The sequence below is a fragment of the Spea bombifrons genome, chromosome 3 (genome assembly GCF_027358695.1).
Source record: "Spea bombifrons isolate aSpeBom1 chromosome 3, aSpeBom1.2.pri, whole genome shotgun sequence".
In the NCBI taxonomy this organism is placed as follows: domain Eukaryota; kingdom Metazoa; phylum Chordata; class Amphibia; order Anura; family Pelobatidae; genus Spea; species Spea bombifrons.
Window position 1 is genome coordinate 4,898,639 of NC_071089.1, and position 23,953 is coordinate 4,922,591.

At 42.9% G+C, this 23,953-nt stretch overlaps 1 protein-coding gene across 2 annotated transcripts in view; it reads right to left on the reverse strand.

Moving 5' to 3' along the window:
* Window positions 1-23,953, reverse strand: part of LCLAT1 (lysocardiolipin acyltransferase 1) — a 47,652-nt gene that overhangs the window by 22,840 nt on the left and 859 nt on the right. For both annotated transcript variants that reach the window (XM_053459825.1, XM_053459824.1), the window contains exons 2-4: window positions 12,464-12,632; window positions 11,580-11,778; window positions 7,736-7,882 (exon numbers count right to left, since the gene is read on the reverse strand). In XM_053459825.1, coding sequence (XP_053315800.1) covers window positions 7,736-7,882; window positions 11,580-11,778; window positions 12,464-12,628 — 511 coding nt within the window. In that variant the 5' untranslated portion in view covers window positions 12,629-12,632. The remainder of the gene's footprint in view (window positions 1-7,735; window positions 7,883-11,579; window positions 11,779-12,463; window positions 12,633-23,953) is intronic.

Here is a 23,953-nt window from a genome sequence, read left to right on the forward strand (position 1 = left end):
TGCGCCTCCTAAGATTTAACAGCCGCAGCAGTAAATGGGGACTTTATTAAAATAATAATAATTACAATTCTGAAAATAACTGGATGGAAAAAGAAAAAAAAATCTTAATATATAATAATTACTTATATATATATGAGGCTTGAAGTTGATTTGTAAATCTCCCTAATCATACGTTTTATAGTTCCATATACATATACATATATATACATATATATATATATATATATAATATTGTATACAGCCTCACCAAACAAAGAATGGCTACTTTGTTAGTACTGTTTGGCACCAAATGCATAAAGGGGATTCGGATTCTGCATTTAGAAGGGGAGTGTTATTAGACGCATGCAGGAAGTGTACACAGGTTGGTATGCTTCCTACTTTCCGTACAAGCAGCTGGGGGAGGAGTTAAGCAACGCAAAAGGCTCATTTTCTAACTTTAATAACTGAAGAATGCCTGCACCGATATGAATACAATAAAATGCAATGAAGCGTCCGGTATGGATCGTTACTAACAAAAATATTCCAAAAAATATCAAGCCGTCATTAGTAGAACGTTAAACGCGCGCGATGTTGGACAGATTAGCTTTTGAGATGCGTCAAAAACACCGTCTTTCCCCCCAAAAAAATCTATGGCCCAGTAGATATATCCTTCTTATAATTAACCCAGAACAAGTGAAAGTTAATGATCGCATAGCAGTAATCAGCCCCCTGGTAAATTAACTTGTCAGTCTCCAAGTTTAATCAGCTTTAAAACATACAATTAACATAAAAAGGACAGATAGTTCAATTTTAGAACATTTTTAGCCACTTTTATAGCTTCAAATGTTAATAAACGTTTATTTAGAGGCCATTTCTTAAAGAAAGTCTTCTGATCTTTCACCAATAGAAAATATATCAACAAAATCCATAAAGCAGCCAATCAGTGGCAAGAATGGCACAACCATAAAGGAAGAGGGCAGCTGCAGCTTCTACCTAAGGCAAGTGCAAAAACTCAACATTGAAGAAATTTCCATTTGTGCCTCAAAATAAAATGGGAAAAAATTATTTCCAGCCCCCCAAACGGCATCTGATCTCTTACCGGATTGCTGGCGACCATCTACTCCATATGATAATAAGAACGCCATATAATAAAAAGTATGCCATATAATATTGCACCTTGTAGATCAGGGCACGGGGGTAATTGGCAAATAGTTTACCATTATGTATAAAGGATTCTCTGTCCATGGCTCTGACAGCGCATGAAGACAACACTGGATCCCTTAAACCTCTATCGCTCCATCTATAGAGGCGTATATTCATTAGGCCACTCTGCATTGTGAGGAGCTGACCCTGTGCAGGAAGGGCTGATCTGGCCCTGTACGATGTATAGTTAAACTAGTGAGAAGTTCACTAACTTCCTATATTTAGGCTAGGAGCCGTGACTTCATGGATTGTCGACAAACTATTACTTGAAGTAGCTTCCCGTTAAGGGCCCGGGTCTACTCAATGAGCACGGACTCGCGTCGAGTGCCTGACTGGTTTCAGTTTTCCATGGCAGCTCTCGATATACCCGTCGCTAAGCTTGTTTAGATGCCGGGAGACCTTTAAAAAAAAAGTTCTGCACATTAATATTTGGCAAATACTGTTAAAAACAAACACGAGCGTCAAGTTTAACTAATTAACCAAGGACACGGCATTAACAGAAGTGCCGCATTGTGTTCAAAACACTTAACGGCGCGATCGATCGGGATTCTAAGACTAATGAGTTGGAAAGAACGAGTCGGAGATTAAAACGAGTCTCTGAACGGATTACAGATCAATGAAGCATTTAACCCCCCCCCTCCCTGCTTTGAAAAGTCTTGCTAGCTCCTTTGCTATCTCAAAGGGTTAAAATAAAGTAGGATTGCTGTATTTCTTGCTATTTCGTCTCGCAATATATTTGTTCTAGAAACATTTTTGAATGAAAGCTATAGGATTTCGACTTCATTTAAAAAAAAAAAAGAACAAAAAAATAAATAAAAATACATCAGAGCAGGCCGAAAAATTGTTTGAAAAACGGGCAAAAAAAAATAAATAAAAAATTAGTTTCGCATTTAGGGAAACTTTGCATGCTGCGTCTATCCCGGAGTTACCATGGCAACCGGAGTAAAAGTGCCCTTCCCGTGGGAGCATATTTCCAACTTTTCACCTGGATTTATAATAAAAATAAAAGAATTTGCAATATAATATTTTGGGCAAACCACGATGCCAGCCACTTCATATCTGACATTTTCAGACAAGCGAGGCGTTCGTTTTGCTCGGCAGCGCTTAACATGTCTGGAGTAACCGGAATTCGGTCTGTTAAGCAGCTTTTCTTTTTTTTTTTGTGAAAGGAACAATTTGGAGTGGAACACGCTGTTCTTCTTTGACGTTCCAAATCTATTCGGCTCAGAATAACTTGCTTTTGAATAGCTATGTATCTAAGCATTTAAAGATTTAGTTCTGTTTAAATGGTCTTGGAGCTCGCGTTTCCAGGAAGAGGTTTTGTTTGTGACACCAGGGAAAAAAACAACACAAAACAACACTATTGTATGACTGGTACAGGTACTCGGGAGATAACGAGTAAGAGAAACTTAAGACAACTAGACAGAAGCAAAATCAATTCCTTTTCATAATAGACGTGATTTAAAGTGAACCCGGTCACCAGAAGCGTGTTTTGGACAAGGTGCTACTTCAGGAACAGCCTCTAGAGGGCGCAAGAGATCATAATGCAATGACATCGGTAATAGAAATGTATGATGTCATGCACGCTTTACACTGTAGTATAGATTATGGTGTATTTAAAACACTAGAAGGGAGGCTACACAGATTAGTAATCCAGTGGCCCTGGCTCTCCAGTTACCCTTAAAACATGTTCGTAGGGTCCAAAGCATGATGGGAGTTTTGGACCCAAAGAACGATGGGGAAGGAAACAGGTGGAAAGGATCATTTGAAAAAGAGAAAAGAAAAAAGAAAAACAGGAAAGAAATAGGATTCTCACACCATTTGTCCGGGAACATAATTCATGATTATTTGGTTCTACGCAAAAAATAGGACTCTATTTACATCGTCTATACCTGGAATCTGATGGGAGACAAAAAAAAAACAATCAATATGCCCGTATTTACCGTATTTACCAAATATTCAGGATGCGGTGGGAATAGGAAAGAGGGATTTGGGAGCCAAGAGATGCTTTTTGTTAAAATATAAGGATGTAGCTTTTACAGATAAAAAAAAGACTGATTAACAAATAGTTCCTGGAAACTTGACAGAAAATTATGTTTTTTTTTTTCTCTGCGGGGAAAGACTGCGCACGGCTCAAATGTGACTGCAAGCAATTTATTATCTAAATAAAATGAATGAAAAACAGAAATGGGCGCACGCACGGTGACCCTGCCTTGGGCTGCAAACACAATTTGAAAATGTAATTGCGGAAAGCGATCACCATTCCAAACGCTGCATTCGCATTGTCTGGGGCTGGAAATTTCCATTTTGTATTATCTATATAATTGGGTTAGCTACGGACTGTGCTTAAAGGGGAACGCGCACCATTTATTTATTATTTTTAAACTTTAAAAACGGAGAAGCGAAGAACATTGTAGCGCAAACTGCCCTATGAAGAGTTATACGCCAGTCTCATCCAACTCTTTTGCACTTGAAGGACGCGTACCGGGGAACCCCGCTCTATTAAAGTCATCGGGTACGTCTGTACAGGAGATCAAACTGTTCTTTACAACAAGAAAAGGACAAATAGAGAAGCCACAAAAGGTCACCACACCGGAAAACAATACAACAGAGAAGGACCTTTACAAGCATCACACAACATCTGCCACTAAAAGCACGCAGTTACTTAGTAAATAAGGTTAAAAAAAGACCTAAGTTCATCAAGTTCAACCCTTCTACCTAACCTTCCTTCTCTTAATACGAAAGAAGGCAACAACCCCTAATGAAGCTACGTCGAATTCTGACATCAGAGGGAAAAATTACTTCTAGACTCCAAAAGGCAATCAGATTCCTCCTTGGATCAAGGTCGTGGAGTTTGGAAGCAAATCATTAATATGTCCCCCGATAAGCGTTTAAGGCTATTCGGAACATAGGACAGGGTTTGTGGCCCAACAGCAACTACAGCAATGGGCAGACTAGATGGGCAGTGTGGCTCTGAGACACTAAAATTCTGCCCCTCTATTAGCCCAAATCCAATATATTTAGACCTCTAGCCAAGAAACCAAACTCAGAAGGTCTATGAGTAAGGGTGAGTAGATCTGAACGACGTGTTCTCCATGCTTGCAGGTGTCCACCACTGGTGAAAGAAAACTGTTCCAAGGATTTCCCTTATTTCCCGACCCTGCTCAAAACCCTTCTTTCTTTGCCAAAGTTTCCAGTTCAATGGCGTAGTGCAAATACCGGATGGAGAAGCACGGGGCAAGAGAGGATTTACTTAACTCAGTATCACATGATGGTCCTTATTTCCTGGTTGGCCATCGTCTCCAGGTCAACCAATAACGTTTAATTAACCAAAAAAAAAAAAAAAAAAAAAAAAAAAACACACACACAAACACTACACCACACCTTAATATTCATAAGGACAGCCGCCGCTCATAAGACTTCTCATCTGAACCCACGAGAAGAAACCAGGGCATAAAGATGGAGAGCAATAAGGAAGAGAAGATCTTGGCCAAATCCCTGGCTTCCATTTGGAGAAGCAGCTGAAACCATTAAACCTTTATAAAAAAAGGATGTCCAGTCCAAAGTCCGCATGGAGCCAAGCCCTATTAATAGCTTGTCATCTGTATTTAAACTTCAGATGTTCCTAGTGATTTCCGGCCATGTTTTCTCGGTCGCTGCCAAGACCATTCTACTGTACCTTGGTCACACTTAATCTTTAATATGTTTCTCTTCCTCGGTTTGTCTCTGTCATCTTTTTTTTTTTTTCTTAGCTGGATCTTCTTTATTTCACGGAACACATTGTACAATGAGAGTTTTGTTTCCCGGCCGTCGCGTGCCAGCTGGCGTACGACGGTTAGAGGTCTTCTTAGTCGTTTTCCAGAAGATCTTGAACCGAGTCGTGGACGTACGAGTCTTGGAGCTCCCGTTGGAACGAGAGGAGCCTCAGTAGTTGCTCTAAACAGACACACATTTCATCTCGGAGTTTTACTTGGATCAGCATTAAAGCTGTAAAAAGATACAAATGCGGTCTGAAAACCCTAAAATAAATGTTCCTTCTTTTGAAGTAGAAGATAAAAAGTAAACCTCATAAGAGTGTAATTCACCCTTCCGTGACGGTAAATGTTCCTACAAGCCACAGAAGATGCTAATTACCTCTCTTCTATTTAAAGGAAACCTCGCATTTTTTATTTTTTTTATTTTTTAGCACTACTTTTGTTTCCTTTCTATTAAAACATTGAAGTTCTCCCAAGACTCTAACGAGCCTCCTGGCCCCACGACCCTTCTATGATCAGGCAATGGCACGGAAGAGCGCAAAGATGGAACAGGAGAAGGTGTCACGCGCGTATGTGGAGTGGTCCAGGTGGACATCTTTTCAAATTTTCGGCCGTACGCACGAGCCTCTAGGCTTCAAGAACAAAAATAAAAACAATAAAACATCCAAGTGCGAGATACGAACCAAAAGGGGACATCTGTATCTCCCGCTAAATTCTGTTGTCGTGGAACTGTCCCAATTCATTTATGGTCATGTAACCAAGTATTTATATCAAAAATATCGAAGCTCCTCCTTTCATACTTTGTGTAAGAAAAAGACGTTCTATTGCGAGACACGAGCGCAGACGCACTTTCCGGGCACATTCTGTAGCTCCGCCATTTTTCCTCCGAAGCTCACCAGGTCACATTCCTGTCCTGTTGTCCACGGAGAAGCGGACAAAGAACGAAGACGTTTTTGGAGCAGCAGAAGAGCGAAGGCAAAAGGACACGAAGATGCAAGACGAGAAGTGGAGCTGCGTGGCAAGGAGAGAAATTCCGAGAGAGATTGAGGGGGAATGAATGAGACTAGGTGAGAGAATGAAAGGACAGATTAAATGTAAATGAAAATTGAGCTCTTTCCTTCATGTTTGTTTGTTTTGTGTGTGTGTGTGTAGGGGGGGTCCCTTGTTTATGTGTGAATTTTGAATGATACACACATGTATCCTGGGATATTTTGGAGAATGACAGTAATTGGGAAAGTGTTAGTCCTTTAAAAAAAAATTGCACTTTTTGATTTTGTATTTTTACTATGTAAATATGGAGCTGACGGTATGTTTACTATTCGCAGGGCCTACGTTCGCATGCACGTCACACTCGCTGCCCCGCTGCATTCTGTGTCTTTCTATGTCTATTTCACTCCATCCCGACTTGCTTTCTGCATGACAGACCATTTTCTTCTCTTTCTTTATAGGGTTGGAGAGAATTTAAGGCATTTCCCGTCATTTTCCAGCTATCTATCTGTGTAAACACCCCCAACTGCAGCAGCTGCTATTTTTATTTTTTTTTCTGAAAAGTTTACCGTCAACCTATTATGCGTCACATGACAATTTAGTGTTCCTTGCAACAAAAAAAAAAGTCAAAGGAAGCAAAATTTTAAATAAACCATAAAATTATGGGATGGCTTTTGAACATTAGTAACCAGAAAGTATATCCAACTCTACATTTCATTACAAGAACTGTTACAACTCAGCAGAGTAGGTGGAACAGAAGCTTTAAATAAGACCTTATTACACGGTATTTTTTTTTTTTTTTTTTTTATTTTTTTTAACTCCTACACCTTGGATAAGCATTCGATATTGCTTGTGTGCATGCAAGCGCTTTCCCCACTTTTTTTCAACCTGTAGAACCCAAAACATTTTCCTAACAATAATTGAATCCGAACTGCATTTATGGCTTTAAGCCTATTTGATTTTTTCCATTGCACGTGACCTGTGGGGCTTGCTGGCAGCCATGATGCAAGCCTACAATCTGTGTACAGTACGAATTTATTATTAAAACACTAATCAACATGCATGGCGGGGACAGGCAACGAAGCAGATAATGATGCTATTAATATTCCCGCGTTACGTCTCTCTGACGTCCTGGCCGTCCGCTGCCTGAAACAGTCGGGTGGAAATTTAATCCCGGGATGCTATGCAAAGCCGGCGAGATAATCTCCTTGTCCGAGACGACATTCTGTTACCCACTTCTTTCTCTTTCAATGAATGGCATTATAGATTAGTTGTCACTTACGCAAATGGTGGCAGCTCTGCGGAGGATAAAGCTGGCACGTTTAACGCCGGCTTTGTCTGCGTGCCCGGAATTGGAATTCTCCGACATACCCCGAGCTGCGATTTTTTTTTTCTTTTGTGGAAAAAAAATCTTAATAAAGGGGGCACAAGAAACGAAGTGGCAACCTTTGTGACAAAATTACATGTTTTCATTATTCATTCATTATTTTCAATGTTTTTTTTATTGTCATGCTCGGACATTCAGATGACTCAAGGCACTCACAGCCGCACACAATACAACAGGCACTCCCACCATAAAGGGGCCTATCAAGCTCTTCTTGCAGGAGAAGCTCACTGGGGTTGGCCCTCCATAATGTATAAATGAAACGTGTGTTTAAACTGCAACTCTCCTGTAAACTAACTTGTTTGTTTAATAATCCTCCAGGTTTGGTGAGAATAAACCATGAAGGTATCTGGCCCGGATACACCGGATAAAGCGATCATGGCTTCCTCAGCTCTGCGCATGTTGCCGTTTTGTGATATCCACTAACCTGTCAGGTCTGTTCCTTCCGGGAAGATGAGGAGTTGCAGCGGCTCCTTGATGTCGCAGAAGTAGTCCAGCATGGCTTCAAAGTGACTCTTGTCCTCTTCCCATTTCCTTCGGATAAAGATGAAGGCAGCGACCTGCATGGCCCAACCTGGAACAGGTTTCAAGATATTCAATTAGAAGAATGAAGTCACCGGGGTGACCACAAACGAGCGGACCATTCATAACACTTCATTAGCAGTTACCCATATTGGCTTGGCCATCTAACTACTGGAACTGGTAGCGCAGGCTCAGCTAGGCTCCTCTTAGCTGACCCTCAGACATGTCTAACGAGTCGAGTCCCGAGCGAGCCTCGGTTAGACTCAAGGACCTTATCAGCAAACCCAAACAGCTCTAAGACCCTGCAGGCCCTCAGTAGACAACCCCGAACTCAGTAAAGCTCTGAGATAGTGAGGAGCCTGCGAGGATCCACATCTAGAATGGCTTCATATGCGCGTCATTGAGGAAGTGCCCCAGGGCGGCCAATATGCTACATTTATCCTGAACATCCTACGGTTAGGAACGGATTAAAGAGCCAAACTGCCAGATCTATAATTTATCGCAGGGTTGATGGAGTGGACAGTTTATTTCCTCCTGGAATTTTCAGATCCCTCAAGTTCCGTGTAACAATTCATCCTTTCACCTTTCAATCTGTTAAAACATTGAAACAACGATCTACGCCACATTTCAAGCTCAAACCAGGAGAAAAAGCTACGGAGAAACCGGGGAACCCGCAGTCCTAGCTGGAGTTTGGCTGATGCCTGTATGGAAAAGGATGAAGGAGAAGATCGGCGGTCAAGGTATCATACCGGAAAACGCGACTTGCAACGCTCTATATAACCATAGCGCTGTCCAACCGAGGGCCCGTGGGGCAAATACGGGTTGCTACCAGACAGGGTAAGAAGTATCTTGAAATAAACCAGCTGACTATTACTTCTTTCTTTCTTGCGCTTCAATCTCTCGTCCACGAAAATTTAAAGGGACCTCTCAGCCATCATCTGCATTAAAGCGCATGACAACGGGAGCGTCCCTTTAATGCCATAGAGCGGCCCCCGTAATACATACTGAACTTCAAAACCCTAAAGCTTTGATAACATCCTCAAATCTAAACAAAAGATGCGGAAGGTAAAAGCTAAACACGGCCATAATTGTACCAAACATATAAAAAAAAATAAAAAATTAAAATAAAAAATAAAAAACACAGAAAATAAATAAATAGAAAAAAAAAATATATATTTTCGCTGCTAAAACTGCTTTCTGTTGAGTTGATTTTATACACACGAGAGAGAATTTTAGTTATTTTCAGGAATGCAGATGTAAGGAATTCTTGATTTAGTCATTTTTCCGCTTGTAAAAGAACGAGAAAACCCAATGTATACAAAGTGACGACACCGGCGCGGAGACGTATCTGTTGATGCTTTTAAAAACCTTTTAGCGAGATGCAAGCGGCCTCAAATTCCTTTCGCCTTGTAAATGTTTTAATGGGTAATTTGATGCTGACAGATAAGCACCGGGGCGGGATAACGCCGCATTATCTGGTGACATGGGGAGATTAAACGCGGCAGAAGGCATGTCTAGGTAAAGGTTAGCGGAATGAAAGAACGTTAGTAAATAAAAAAAAAACGAGATGCTACGGGGTTTATTAGAGCCGTAGCGATGATAGACGGGAGAGCTAGAGTTTAGAGGTTAAAGTCGTGGGTGATCTACCCCGTCCAGGGGCAGAATTAGCCGTGTAATCCCTACTTTAAGTACATAGTAACCAATTCATCCGACGGTCTCGGGTCTCAGACATCTGGGAGGTGATCTCACCATTCGTATAGCGCCATCATTCTGCAGCGCTGTACAAAGGGTAAAGGGGGCATAACCGGAGCGCATCACACGATGATTGGAAAGCGCTTCAATATGGGTGAGAGTGGAGACGGAGGATTGGGAAACTATCCCTAAAACACCCTTTGGAGGGAGCCACACCAGCTTCAGCTTCCCACACCGGGGGGGGGGGGGGGTTATGTGGTCAGGGTTTAAATGTCTTCCATTTGTCAGCACAGGACTCGTCCCGGTGCTGTACATGTTAAGCTGCTGGCAGGCTCTGCAAATTCGGCATTGACAGGGAGGCCAGCTGCTGGAAGCCGGGGCGTTGGGACTGTCCATTCAGATGCAGAAATGTTGGCAGTTACAGATGAGCTAGTGTCCAAATCAAGACTTACCCCGTCAAAACGCTACATGACATTGTTTAACATGCCGTGCCAAGCTGATAATGGTGAGCTTAGCGAAGTTCCAGGACTGAATTATCAAGTTAGTCTGACAATAATCAGTAGTCTTACATTTTTTGTCAAACCAAGTTGTTTAGGAGGAAGACACATGGGGAGGAAAAAAAACCAAAAGTTTTCCTTGACCACAACCCCCAGCGCTGTATAAAGTAATGTAGGTTGGTGACAAAAGCCTGGTTTTATCTCATTTTGTTCCCCTCTCTTTATCTGCAGACCTGGAGCCGCCGTCGCTGTCAGTCATGTGATATTTTGGGTGACTTTCCCGGCTCAAACACCGCACTGAGCTGATGCTTTATGGCAATGCTAATGAAGTCCGTTCCTCCATAGACTTTTATTAAGCAGAGTGTCCGGATGGACATTAAGACTGAGCCATTCTATTGTTCCCCACATATAGTATGATAAGGAGTCGGGGGGTTTAGTGGATTTTATGATTCTCGCTGTTAGTTGTGCCCAAACGGCTGATTTGCAGCTGCCTGAAAACATTATATTACGGGGCAAAAACTTATTTTTTTTTAGAAGTGAAACCAGCACAATATTTTCAGCGTTTACTTTTAATCCGATACCAGTAATACAAAAATGGAGAGTGATCCCGGATAACAAAGCCATAGAGCCAAGTTAATACAGTCTAGCAACAGCTGATAATCTTCCGACACACATCGAGGATCAGGACCGGTGGAGAAAATGTTACTTTGTAATGTAGAAATACGAACATTGGGTTAATTTAAGTTAAGATATAGAGAATAGGCGCAGAAATTCGTGACGCACAGAACAAGAATGCAAACTAAGCAGATTTAACACAAACTCTAATCTCAAAGCTTGAATGGTAAACACGGACGCTTTAAGCACCTCTTTGGATTAGGAACACGGGGTATAAGTGACAATGAGACTCACAGAGGACAAAGCGGGAGAACATAGAGGGGCAGCGAGTTCATCATCTCGGTATACGACGCACCCTGCCAGGAACACATCGCTTCGGACCGCCGCATTCTGCCTTTTATAGTCTTTGCGTAAGATTTTTTTGTGATATTTACTCAAAAAGGCAATTTCACCATTAAAGGTAATAACAGCTTTGACCTTACAAGACAGACTGACTGCGGCACAGACATAAGACACGGGATAACCTGCCAAAATTCAAGAAAAAAAAAAATATATATATATATATATATATAATAAAAAAAAAATTGGAAATGAGTTTAAAACAAAAAAAAAAAAAAAAACATTTTACTTTTAGCTGCATACAGTATCTAATTGGTAGCTTACATTGTTTGGTTTCTATATACATACATACATATTTATTAATTAAAGGGACAGTTTAATGCTCCCTGCTGGACCCACATTGACATGATGCTTAATCTTGCTGGAATACCGGCTGAGAGTAATGGGCTTCTGAAGTAGAACATGTATGCCTTATTTTATTCTTTATTTTTGGAAACAATATGAAAAAGTGAGAGGGAGAAGTACATTTTTTTTTTTAGGCTGAGAAAGCGGAACAATCCAAAAAACTATTAAACGGAAATAAAAGTCATAGAATGAGAAGCCTACCGAAGCCGGGGACGGATTTAAGACTGGACTTCAGACAAATTTTCTCCAGCCGGAGGTAGCTGTACCGCAGCAAGCAGTTCCACAGAAACATCCAGTCCAGCCTGGTGCGGTGGTTCATGATAATCACGCTGCGCTCTCCGGGAATGAACCCGTCGCCGGTGATAACCACCTTGGCGCCGAACACCAGCTCCAGCAAAGCCTAACAAACATAAAACAGTTATTTTTGTTTAGTTTGAGCCTTCCATACAGACGAAGCATACAGAGAAACAATCAGGACCGGCATGTAATACGTTACAGGACACGGCGACAGAACCTGAGCGAGCGACGCATAAAAAAAACTAACAAAAATAAAATTTTAAATAAAGAAAATGGGAAAGTCGTAACAGCAGAAGAGAGAAACAATTTGTAAATTAATACAAATATTCATATATTTCATGCCTTTTTTTTTTGCTTGCCAATTAGTGTTTTGGAGGCATTTAGATGGAGACGGGTGGCAGTCTGTGGCAGATCCTGCATTATCCAATCAATTTCTTGTCCTGAAGCGCTCTCCCTTTGTCTAGCTAGTGAAAATGTCACGGACTCTCTTTTCTCCTCCTCTTTGTGCTGCTTCAACCAATCAGCCTCCACCAAACGGAAGGAGTAATACATGAGAAGCGGGAAACATGGCCGCTCTGAGTAGGGTTTCCAATGGAGGGATGTTGGCCGCTACGGTTACCAATCACAAAGCATCAAATCAGAATCTGGTTTTATCACTGCAGTAGCCAATGAAATGTTCTGGACCATCTCACTGGTTGCTATGGTGACAGCCCCCCCTTTTTTCCCCTTAAATACACCCACAAATAAGCGCAACATATAAGGGATACATAGAATTATGAAAGTCTTACCACTGGTAGCGTCAGCCAGGTGGCTACGACGCGGTCGGTTATCCAGCGATACCAACTGGGAGACACGAACATCAGAGGGAGAAACGGGCTGAGCATGAAGATGCTGCCGAAGAAACTTCCCAGGAATAAGGCGCATACAAAGTAAATCCCCCTCCATGACACCATGGCTCTGAAAGACAAAAAAGGTAAGTTAAGGTAAAACGAACGTTGTCTTCTACACCACGGCTTACTATATAAAATAACACAAAGAAACATCTTCTTTCCCCATCTTATCGGAGCGCCAACCACTAGGCAAACATCCAAGTTGTGGTAAACTACAGATAGGCTCAGTCTTAATCACCCAGTGTGACCCTCTGCGTAAATGAAGCCCATGGATGTAGGACTCAAGTGTGGCGTTTGTGCAGGTGCCGTCACCTAAATATCACATGACTGATAACAATGGCGTCTTTCAGGATGCTCCCGCTTTTCTTCAATGCCACGGTGCAAACCGCATATAATGTAAAATATTTATATTTGAGTGGGGGGGCATACTTAATTTCCCACCCCGGTAGGTTCAGAAAGCCGAGATGACTGAGCTCATTCAATCACTGCCTCATGAACCTACGATTCACACAAACGGCAGGATTTAGTAGACTTGCGAGCTATAGGCTTTTGCAACACAAAGGACGAGGGGGTATTTGGGTCACAAAAAGGGACTTGCCTACTATAAACAGGGACACTTGTAGGTATGCAATGCAGCGGTGTCTATACTCCTTGTAGAAGTGACATTCCTGCCTGGGAAAATGTGACCAAACTCTCGTATACATTAAAAATACATTCCCGGCGCTCATTCCCTCGCAGCATCTGTATTCTGCGCGTCGCTCAGACACGGAGTCAATTCAATGCTTATTCTCCTTTTCAATTTATTTGCTCTGAAGCGAGTTACGCCGACAGCTTATTTCACCTCCTGTCTTCCCCGGCTCCTTATCGCGTCCGGCAGGACCAAGGAGCTTCACGGTTTTTAGGTTTTTTTTTGAGAAGTCACTCTTTTATCTTTCTATTTTATTTTTTCCCCCCCGATGTGTTCGGCGGCTCGCTGCGCCGGCAGCCTGTATGATCTCAGAGTCGAGTGCCCAGCGGATCGCGCGTGACATTTAACAAAACACAAGAGCCGGGAACAAGAGGTCGCGCTCCGAATTCATACAACAGGACGGGAAATCGGGAAGAAGAAGAAAAACGCATCTAGATATTCAGACAAATAGGACAAAAATAATTCAAACTCATTTTTCAGTTTGTTTTTGGGCAACTAGCTTCGTTCCCTTCCCTATCCGCGTCTGCATTGGGGTTACTTAGTAATGTCAAATAATGAATCGCCCCTCAACGACTTCTGCTGGAAGGCCGTTCCACTTATCCACCACCCTCTCAATAAAGCAAAAACGTCCCTCCATTCCATCTTAGCCTCCAACCCTCTAGTTTTAGATGTACGGCCTCTCATTCTAACGTTCCGTTCAGGGTTCTGCACCCCGAATGCCCCCGATATACAAGCAGGTACCCAAACACATCTAAATATTCACCGACAAAGATAAGCTGTGATAAAAGCAGATAACCCACGCCTTATTTTATCAATTCGGCAATTTTATGACCCGCAGACACCGCGGCATTCAGTGAAATCCTATATATTTATATATTATCTTTTATTTTATTTTTTATTTATATATTTTTTGTTAAGCACTGGAATTGTGCAATAAAAATAAACTTAAAAAAAAAAAAAATCTATCCAAGCTGGATTTCGCCCGATCGATATTTGCATATGAATTACATTTTATTTTATCTAATTAAGGAGAAATAATAGTTTTATGGAAATCTCTGGGATATATAGGAGTTTTGCAATTTGATAACGGCACAAAGGATTACGCGAAAATACCCCGGAGTAATGTCTGATCCTTACACAGAAACAATAATTACATCCATTATATATCATTAGCATTACATATGGAGCCCAAGCTGCATCCTATTATTCTTCCCCAGCACATTATACGGCCTGAAACAGAAATCCGAAAGGGAAAACGTCTCCGTGTTGAGACATTTCTTGGTTCCACTTGTTTAAAAAGAAAATTATTGTTTTTATTATTTATTATTTTGGGCTGAAATCCTGTAATTACAAACCGTAACACTACAAGTAGGCCTTAAAGGTGGCAATTAGGCCAAGATGTTTAAATAACCCCGTTTGGTCAAGTCTGGCTGGGACAATGGGGAGAAAAATAAAGAAAAATTAAAAAAAAAAAAAACACACACACACACACATATATATATATATATATATATATATATATATATATATATATATATATATATATATATATATATATATATATATATATATATATATATACACACACACACACACACCTGGATCTCTCATACAATTGTTAGGGCTCCTAATAAATGTTCTATTTTATTTATATTTCCCTTATTTTTTTTTTTGGAACGATCTCTTGATCTGTTTGTACTAATCACAGTGTGATCAGCAAGCAGGGCTCCATAGGCCTGCCCTGCCGATTGCAATACGTGTGATCAGCCAGCAGGGGTCGCTGCAGACTCCGTTGAGCCTCCCATGTCCTCCAGTCACCTTCCGGTACACGTGAGGAGAGACGACTCCCGGAAGGCTAAACGGGCATTACTTACTTAACAGCGTACCAGTGCTGGCGAGGCTTCTCTGCCCCCGCTGCTGTTAAAGCATCTTTAGAGTAAAGAAGGGGTTAACATAAGAGTTTTGCAGAGGGTTTTAAAATGTCCCAGATATAAAAGTGGTCATTTTGAGGTCAGCGCTTTGCCGTTCTGTATATCCCCGGCAGCGCGAGCCGAATTTACACAGAAACCATTTCAAACAGATTAAAAAAAAGCTTTTTCTAAGAGAAAATCGATAGAAGTTTTATCAGGATCGGCCGCTTTGAACGCGGCATCGGCCGGGGATATCTGTAAAGTATTTTTAAAAGGAGCCGCGGAATAGAGCAATGCGATAAAATCTCCCGTGTAACACACACGTTTCACCCGTGTGCAATTAAGGTGCCTCTTATTTCATACGCGTGTTTAGTATGCACTCAATGCCAAACAAAAAAAACAAAAAAACTATTATATATTATACCCAATACTTTATGTTCTAGCCAATAGAGCGTAAGCTCACAAGAGCAGGGCCCTCTTCTCCTTCTCTAACAGTCTGTCTTATGAGTTAATCTTATTGTCATTTTAAAATGATCCTTGTTAACATATCCCCCCCCCCAATTATAACAGCGCTACGGAATCTGCTGGCGCTATAAAAATAACGTAAATGTAATTTAAGTTCCAGTGCAATTTTACAGTATTGGGGCAGAATAACCAAATTATTTTAAACCAATGTTACAATGTTAAAGTTTAAACATTTTCCAAGGTAAAAAATATATATATACCGTATTGGCCCGAATATAGGCCGGCCTATATTCGGGGTCTAGCGCCCGACGCCTGGGACGTGCAGTCCCGGGCGCCGGGCAGGCAGCGGGGTTAGGATACAGATCCCCCGCAGCGGTGCAGGGGACCTGCATCCTACTCCCCGATACGCTCAGACAGCCTCCCCTGCCAGCACGGGGGGGGGGGGGGTGCCGGCACGGGAGGTTGTCTAAGCGTCCGCACAATACATTTACCCCCCCGACATACCAGAGAAGACTCCCGGGTGTCTTGCAGGGCTGGCGGAAAACATCTAAGCAATACGTGTATACAACTTCCGGTGCCGGCACCGGGAGTTGTATACGCGATTTGCATAGATGTCCCCCTCCGGCCCCGCAAGACACCCGGGAGTCTGCTCTGGTAAGTCGGGGGGGGGGGGGGACAGAGTGGCAGTGTATCTCGGGGGGGGGACAGAGTGGCAGCATATCTCGGGGGGGGGGACACAGTGGCAGCATGTTTTTTTGGTGCTTTTTTTAAAGAAAAAAACTTTTTCTTTAAAAAAGCACCAAACTTTTAGGGTGCGGCCTATATACGGGGGCGGCCTATATCCGAGCCAATACAGTATATATATAAATGTAATTAATAGTCTTAATAACAGACTATGGTATCCTTGCTTGGGTTTTATACCGGGGCATTTGGGGCAATCCCCTCACATTCATGCATTAGTGTTCCAATACAAGCTTTTCAACACTAAAAGCCAAATTTCTCCCTTGGAGCCTCTAAACAGGACACGGAATTTTAATTATAGAATCAAGTTTACTGACCCTGGTTGATAACTCAAAGGTCACATTTATTTGGGACTTTTGTTTTTTTTCACCCCAAGGTATCCATGAAGCTTCCGGCCGGCATGCACTGGATCACTGAAGGTGCACGCCGACACAGGAAACAGGAACATGTATTCTTCATATGACCCCAATACCCTGGGATTTAAGCACAAAAAAAGGAATCTTGCTGCAATGGTTGAAAAGCGGTCTTATTGCTATAGCATCCAGTGATTGGACAATTCATTTAGTTGGCATGGTGATTGTGGCATTAATGCTTTTTCTCATACATATTCCCCATTGTCCTCTTTCTGAATCCATCGGAGACAGCCATACATTAACCGGCGAAGGGAAAGACGGGAGGCAGAGCAGCTCCGCAGAGCTTTTAACGCAGAAGCTCTCCGCATCACCGACGGACTTCAATGACTCTCTGTCACAAATAAAGCCATTTAAAGGCGCTTTCAAGAATAAACCCAGCCGTGGCCCGTCTGCACCCCGGTCCTGCTCAATAGCCTTATCCGCCAACTCAGATATTAAAGCTCAGATCCGGGTTACGGACGAGCTGCTGCGGCAACCGCCTTCAATACCAAATAACGTGCAACCAACCATCACGGCGAAAGCAGATCTCCGAGAGACCTGATGTTTGAGAAGCCACATGTGGCTATAACCACAGTGTATCCCAAGCAAATGGCAGAGCAATACGTCACCAGAAAGAGCTATATTGTAATATAAAGTGCCCACGTTAGCAGCACTCTGCTGGTGCGGGAAGGGTTAAAATAGCTAAGGAGCGCATGGTTGCGCAGGATCGTTTAGGTTTCACAATAACCACAGCGCAGTAAAGCTGGCAGCCCGTCGGCCGTTATCTTACACAACAAGCAGAGCAGGAGGAACAGCCGGTAAATGGGACCAGGGGCATTCAGACAGTGCCAAAAACTCTAGAATTACCCCCAGAACATGCATAGACAACACAAATTAACAACAGATCTTTAAAGGCTGGACTGTCTCTTTAATTATCTGCTTACTTTAGCTCAGGGCTGCACAACTCCAGACATCGGGAGTCCACAATCTCTCTGTATCCTCGTCTGAAGATCAAAACCGGAGTATCCAAAAAGTTTTTAAGTAACAGAAGCCCCATCCGAAACCTGACCAAGAAAGGGGGTCCATAAGACACAAGCGTGTAATGTGAAGACCACCGTGCCACACAATTCGTATTACAGCCCTGTGCAACGCAAGCTAAAACATTTAAAGGGCATCTACCACAAAATGTTCTTATTACAATTATTGTATTAAAAATAGCATTAAACATATTGCCCCATAATATAGTTTCAGGCAGCTACATATTAGCTATTTGTTCTCTCTCCAATCTACTTGACAACCCCCCCCCCCGACTCCTCATCATACCGAGTACATTGTGCAATGGTGTAAAGAGTGGGCCAAAATTCCTCCACAACGATGTTCAAGTTATTGCTGCTAAAGGTGGTTCTACAAGCTATTGAATCATAAGGTGTACTTCATTAACACACGGCTTCTCCATTTTGGCTTTATTTTTGTTGACTAAATCATGACATGGTGTAATATGTCATGTGGTGGTGGTGTTCGTCTGAGGTTGTATTTACTTAACTTTGAGACTTGCTAAGGAACAGATTGTTATATCCTGATATGTAAAACCATAGAAGAGTGTGTAGTTTCTCTTTCACACGACTATATATGAAAAAAAGGTTTTTGAAAAGCATTTTTTATTAAAATTAAATAAAAAAAAAAAACAAATAAGTCCATCCAGTCCCAGAAATAATTATTTGATTTTGCAAGGAATACTTGCCATGTGACATAAGCAGGTGCTAAAGGTTGTAGCCATAGAGACTTAAAGCCTTTACTGAGAGGGTGGCAGACAAGTGGAACAGCCTCCCAGCAGAAGTGGTAGAAGGTAATACAGTGAGGGTATTAAACATGCATGGGATAGACATATGGCTCCCGAATCAAAGACGAGACCAGCAACTGATGATGTCTGTCGGTTTGAGTCTTTACAACAGGAGAAATGGGCAGACTAGACGGGGGCCAAATGGGGCCGAGCTGCCGGCGGGTTCTATGCTTCAGTTACACGATTATAAATAAATAAAAAGACAGATCTGCTAAGGTATAATTGCTTACTTATTTGAAATTAATAGTATGTTTTAAGCTAAATATCACCTATAAACTAAAGTCACATTATATCCCTACTTTAAAAGTTATTATATATAAATGCACAGCAAGTGTGCAGAGAGTTTATGGGTTATGTAGAAAATGTTAGAAATAGGCCTTATTCTTATTAAATTCTTTTTACGAAGCCATAAAAGTACAAAGAGAAGCGCCAGCAAGAAGACGGCAGCAGCCGCGGCTTTCCGATCGCTAGGATTTATAGAATTGTCTGAATACGGAGAGGTCACTCCACGTAGTTTTTTGGTTCAAACTCTTCTATTATGCAATTTGTTGCTGTAATCATGACCTGGATCTCCACGAACCTGGACTTTCAGCAGATGACAGAACAACAATCATTAACTTTCATTTGAGATGGCAAATCGGCGTGGGGAGTATGAACAGGCAGGACATCGCAGGCTGTTAAGTGACCCAGCAAACATTGTTATATATATACCCCCCCCATCCACCCACTACCATCCAAAGTTTGGGGGTCGCTTAGAAATGCCCTTGTTTTTGAAGAAGAAAAACGCTAATAGAGTGCTGCAGTGCCCAAGATACGCAAGCATAAAATAGCCGCACATATCCAGCCCTCAGCCACACTTACTTTATTAGGTGGCCGCTGGCCTTAAAGGACCAGGATCGTCTTGTATCGAAGTGCATAATATTTAAGCAATTGGAATATATTTAGGAAAAGTGACATCGCTTTGTGTGATGTGGAATACTAAAGAGACGGTTCGTCACTCTGCACACGAGTGGACCCCCCACGGACTGTCTAATCCCTTGTACAGCGCTACGGAACTTGATGGCGCTATATAAAACAACAAACAATCTCTTACAAGGTTGTGTGTATATTCCTGAGGAATTGAAGAAAATGCTCAATTTGCAATTTGTTTCATGCCATTTTAATTTCCTAATATTTTAATTGAATACAACATTTGGACCCTCGCTACGCGATGAGAACATAACACAGATCAAGTCCTCAACTTTCTTCGAGGTTTCTCTTTCCTCTGCTTTCATCCTCCATTCCTCTTATCTTCCTTCCTTCTCTCTTTCTCACCTATGTTGTTCTTACCAAATCTTTCTTTTCCTTCCACCCATTCTGGTCAAACACATCCGCCCAACACTGTCTTCTCTATGGCATTCTCTGTCAAAAAAAAATGTCTCCCTTTCAAACTCCGCTCCTCTACCCCCCTCCATGCAGCCGGCTCCTCGCCTTTCCCTCATCTCTCCATGAAACACCACCAGGGAATCCTCTCCAAGCGCGTCCACAACATTTATTTAATTTTTGTCTCAGAATTTGTCAGTCCCACCATAGATCTATTTCTATAAACCTCTCGATGCACGCTTTGCTACAAACGTATCTCTGTGAATCACAAGAACGCTCTCGGTGATAGAGATTGACAGAACGCAGCACAATTTCACTTAAATGCAGGTAATTATAAATGCATTAATTACTATAATTATGTCATAATTACTAAATCGTATAGCTGACATTTTATTATTACTCAGATAGGAATGGAAAAGTTGTATTGCACATACGAAGCCGATGTGTAGAGTTATAAATATATCTTATGGTTATTTTTCAGCTGGTTTGTGTCAAGGGTATCTGGACACATTTTTCACAGCTAGTTTGGCTTTTCTGTTCAGTTACTTTGGTCTGAATTGTTACATTTGCTACATGTGTACCCAACGTTGGATGATTACCGAGTGTCACTCGACTATGTGCAGTGAGAGGAGAATCACCAGACAACCGACAATTTGGCCCTATTTCTCAAAAAGTCCATCAGCTTCTGCGGGACTTCATCTCCCATACTCCTCAGCCAGCCCCTTAGCTGAACGAGCATTATGGGAGATGTAGTCATGCAGCAGCTGGAGGGATGCAGGTTGGACACCCCTGCTCTAGAACCTAAATGGGTTGTTGGGTCGGCCCGTTTAGAACGCGGAACCGGAGGGGTAAGTTATGAGATGGTTTGTACGCAGCTGAGGACACAATTCTGTATTTACCGGAAGGGAAGCTTTAGAGACAAATCTACAGCCTTGCCCTAATATCAAATGGAGATACAAACGCCTGAGTTTGGGGTAAACGCAAGAGACGCGATTTATTCCAAGCTGGGGTGCCCCCCGCCTTCTCTGCTGACATGCGTCATCAAACATGTATGTAGGGTAATAACTGCCATGCAAGGTATAAATAGCAATACATACTTAGTACTAATTAGCACATTACACATACATTTGGAACCCAAACCACGTACCGGTTCAGCACCCAAAGGCACGCCCTGTGCTAAATCCGGCCATGTCCAAAACATCATCCAGCAGCCCCACCAGCACCTCCGACACCTCAAAGAACAGCACAAACCCTCACACTCAAATGTAATCCTCACTCAAATCTAAACCATTTCTGGCGAGAGCAAACGCCAAAGCGATTAAATACTATAGGAAGGGCATTAAATGATTTGTAATCTTGCCGCTAGAGCCCCACTCAGTGTGCCAGAGCCCCTCAAAAGGACCACGGACCCCATCATGAATGACACTGGTAGCAAACAGAAAAAGAATAGGACCTCACCTAGAATATCGTGTAGAAAGATTCCACAGAACGGGGGTCAACACGATGCCGGAAAATAACATTATTAACTAACACTAAGGCATCATCTAACATACGAGAAAAGCAACACAACAAGCAGAGGGTTGGCTGCGGGTGAGGACACGCTACACCAGGGCTCGACAAATCCCAGGCGCCAGGTCGCCATGGCGACAGAGAATTTTGTCCTGGCGCCTAGGTTTTGTCAGCCTCTTACATCCAGAAAAAATTGTGGATGTAAGAGGCTGAGTCACCACATGGGGGCGCTGTTGCTGTCTGCCCAGAAGTCTAGGCAGACAGCACAGCCACTCAGAGCCCGCCCCCGAGCCTGAGACCACTCCCACGGAGTGAGCCTGTAGGCTGAAAACGCGGTTGCTGGAAAAGCAGCACTAGTGTTTTCAGCTGCCACAGGCAGCCTCAGGGAAGGGGTTTGTGTGTTGATTGGGTCCCCACACAAGTCTGGGGACCTCACCCAACACCCCCCAGCTGCCTGATCGCTCCATGGGAGCGACAGCGCAGCGGTAACCCCTTCAATGCCGCGATCGCGGCATTTAGGGGTTAATTCCCGTTTTGGGGGCTTTGCTGCTGGTGGTCTGCCTGGAAGCCCAGGCAGACCAGCAACAGCAAAAACGAGCCCCCACAAGCCCTTTGATGACTCCTGTAGGTATGGAAGCCTACAGCAGTCATCAAAGAGACTCCCCCCTGCAATGGCTGGTCCATAGACCAGCAATTGAGTCCCAGCTGCCAGAGGCAGCTTCAGGGACATGGGAGAGGGTTCTTCGGTCTCCACATGAGTGTGGAGACCAGCCCCAACACCCCCCCCCCCCGCTGCCTGATCGCTCCCTGAGATCGACAGTGCAGTGTTAACCCCTTCAATGCCGCGATCGCGGCGTTTTAGGGGTTAACTCCCGTTTTGTAAGGGGCTCTGCTGCCGGTGGTCTGCCTGGAAGCCCAGGCAGACCAGCAACAGCAAAAAAATGAGCCCCCACAAGCCCTTTGATGATTCCTGTAGGCATAGAAGCCTACAGCAGTCATCAGAGACTCCCCCCTGCAATGGCTGGTCTATTGACCAGCAATTGCTTCCCAGCTGCCAGAGGCAGCTTCAGGGACAGGGTGAGAGGGTTCTTTGGTCTCGCCATGAGTGTGGAGACCAGCCCCAACACCCCCCCTGCTGCCTGATCACTCCATGAGAGCGACGGTGCAGCGTTAACCCCTTCAATGCCACAATTGTGTATGACACATTCGTGGCATTGCAGGGGTTAACATTTGTCCCCACAAGCTTGTGGGGACTAAATATCTGTCAATGCTGTGCTCCAATGGAACATCAGCATCGAAAGAAATGAAAAAAATGTATTTAAAAAAAAAAAACAAACAGCACTGACCTGAAAGTCCAGGGTGCTTCCAGGTCAAACGCTGTGAGTTTAGTAAGTGGGCTGATGATGATCAGATCACTCCTGACCAACTGTTAGTTTAAAAAAATCCTGGCTCCTAACTTTTTTACCTGGCGCCTAGACTCACAACAAATTTGTCAAGCCCTGCGCTACACGCATGAAGAACCGCACGCCGCTCACGCCACTGCCAACAGCGGTTTTTATTCGCTAATCCGTACAGATTAACTGTAACAACAGATCACGGAGAACCACAAAGTACCGGCAATAAGTGAGATCTCAACATCAAAGGTCGACAAACAACGGAAAATTCACTTCGAACCAAGAGGGCCAGAGGAGCCGGCAAAAGGGACAACGATGCGGCACAAGTGCTCAGAGCCTCAGAAGTCACTTATTCAAGTGTTTTTCCTTTGAGGAAGAGACCCCCGTGGTCACAAAAAGAGGTACGACCAGAAACGTTTCCATAAAGGGTTCTCCAACCTCCTCGCAGACATAAATGCTCGATATATTGTGTTCTTAAGTGGACCTTAAAGCTGCTGTTCCACTTAGACAAAACATTCATTGAACTCAAGTATATGAAACGCGTTTATCACTTGAATCTTCCCTCTGGAGATATAAATCACACGAGAAGAAGACAAGCCAATCACGCGGGTGGTTGTGTCACATGGGAATTACAGGTTCCCAGCAAAAATGATAAAAAGGACGCTTTTTACTAGATCAAATAATTATTTAGGCTTGGAGTGAGGATTCTAATTTAGTTACAAAAGTGTTAAAGAAAACAATGAGCGGGTGGAACCCCACGGGCCAGACGGCATCCCGTCCTTAATATATTCAGACCCAACGAAACGTGCTTTGATTTTACTGGGTCCAAGAAAGGGTTAAAAGCACTCCATGGGAAGTTTAAGCACCTTTAGGAGCCCCATTAACTCCTTGTTCACTAATGATTCACATCACACAGAGTCATACATGAAGGCTCATACAGAAAAAAGATTAATAGTCACAATCTACCGGCACCTCAGCGGTCTCTTCGTCAGATGAAATGATGAGACCACAGAGACCTGAAAGCCTACAAAACTACATTTTTTTCTAAATAAAAAACTTCTCCTCTCGGACCAACACGGCTGTATCA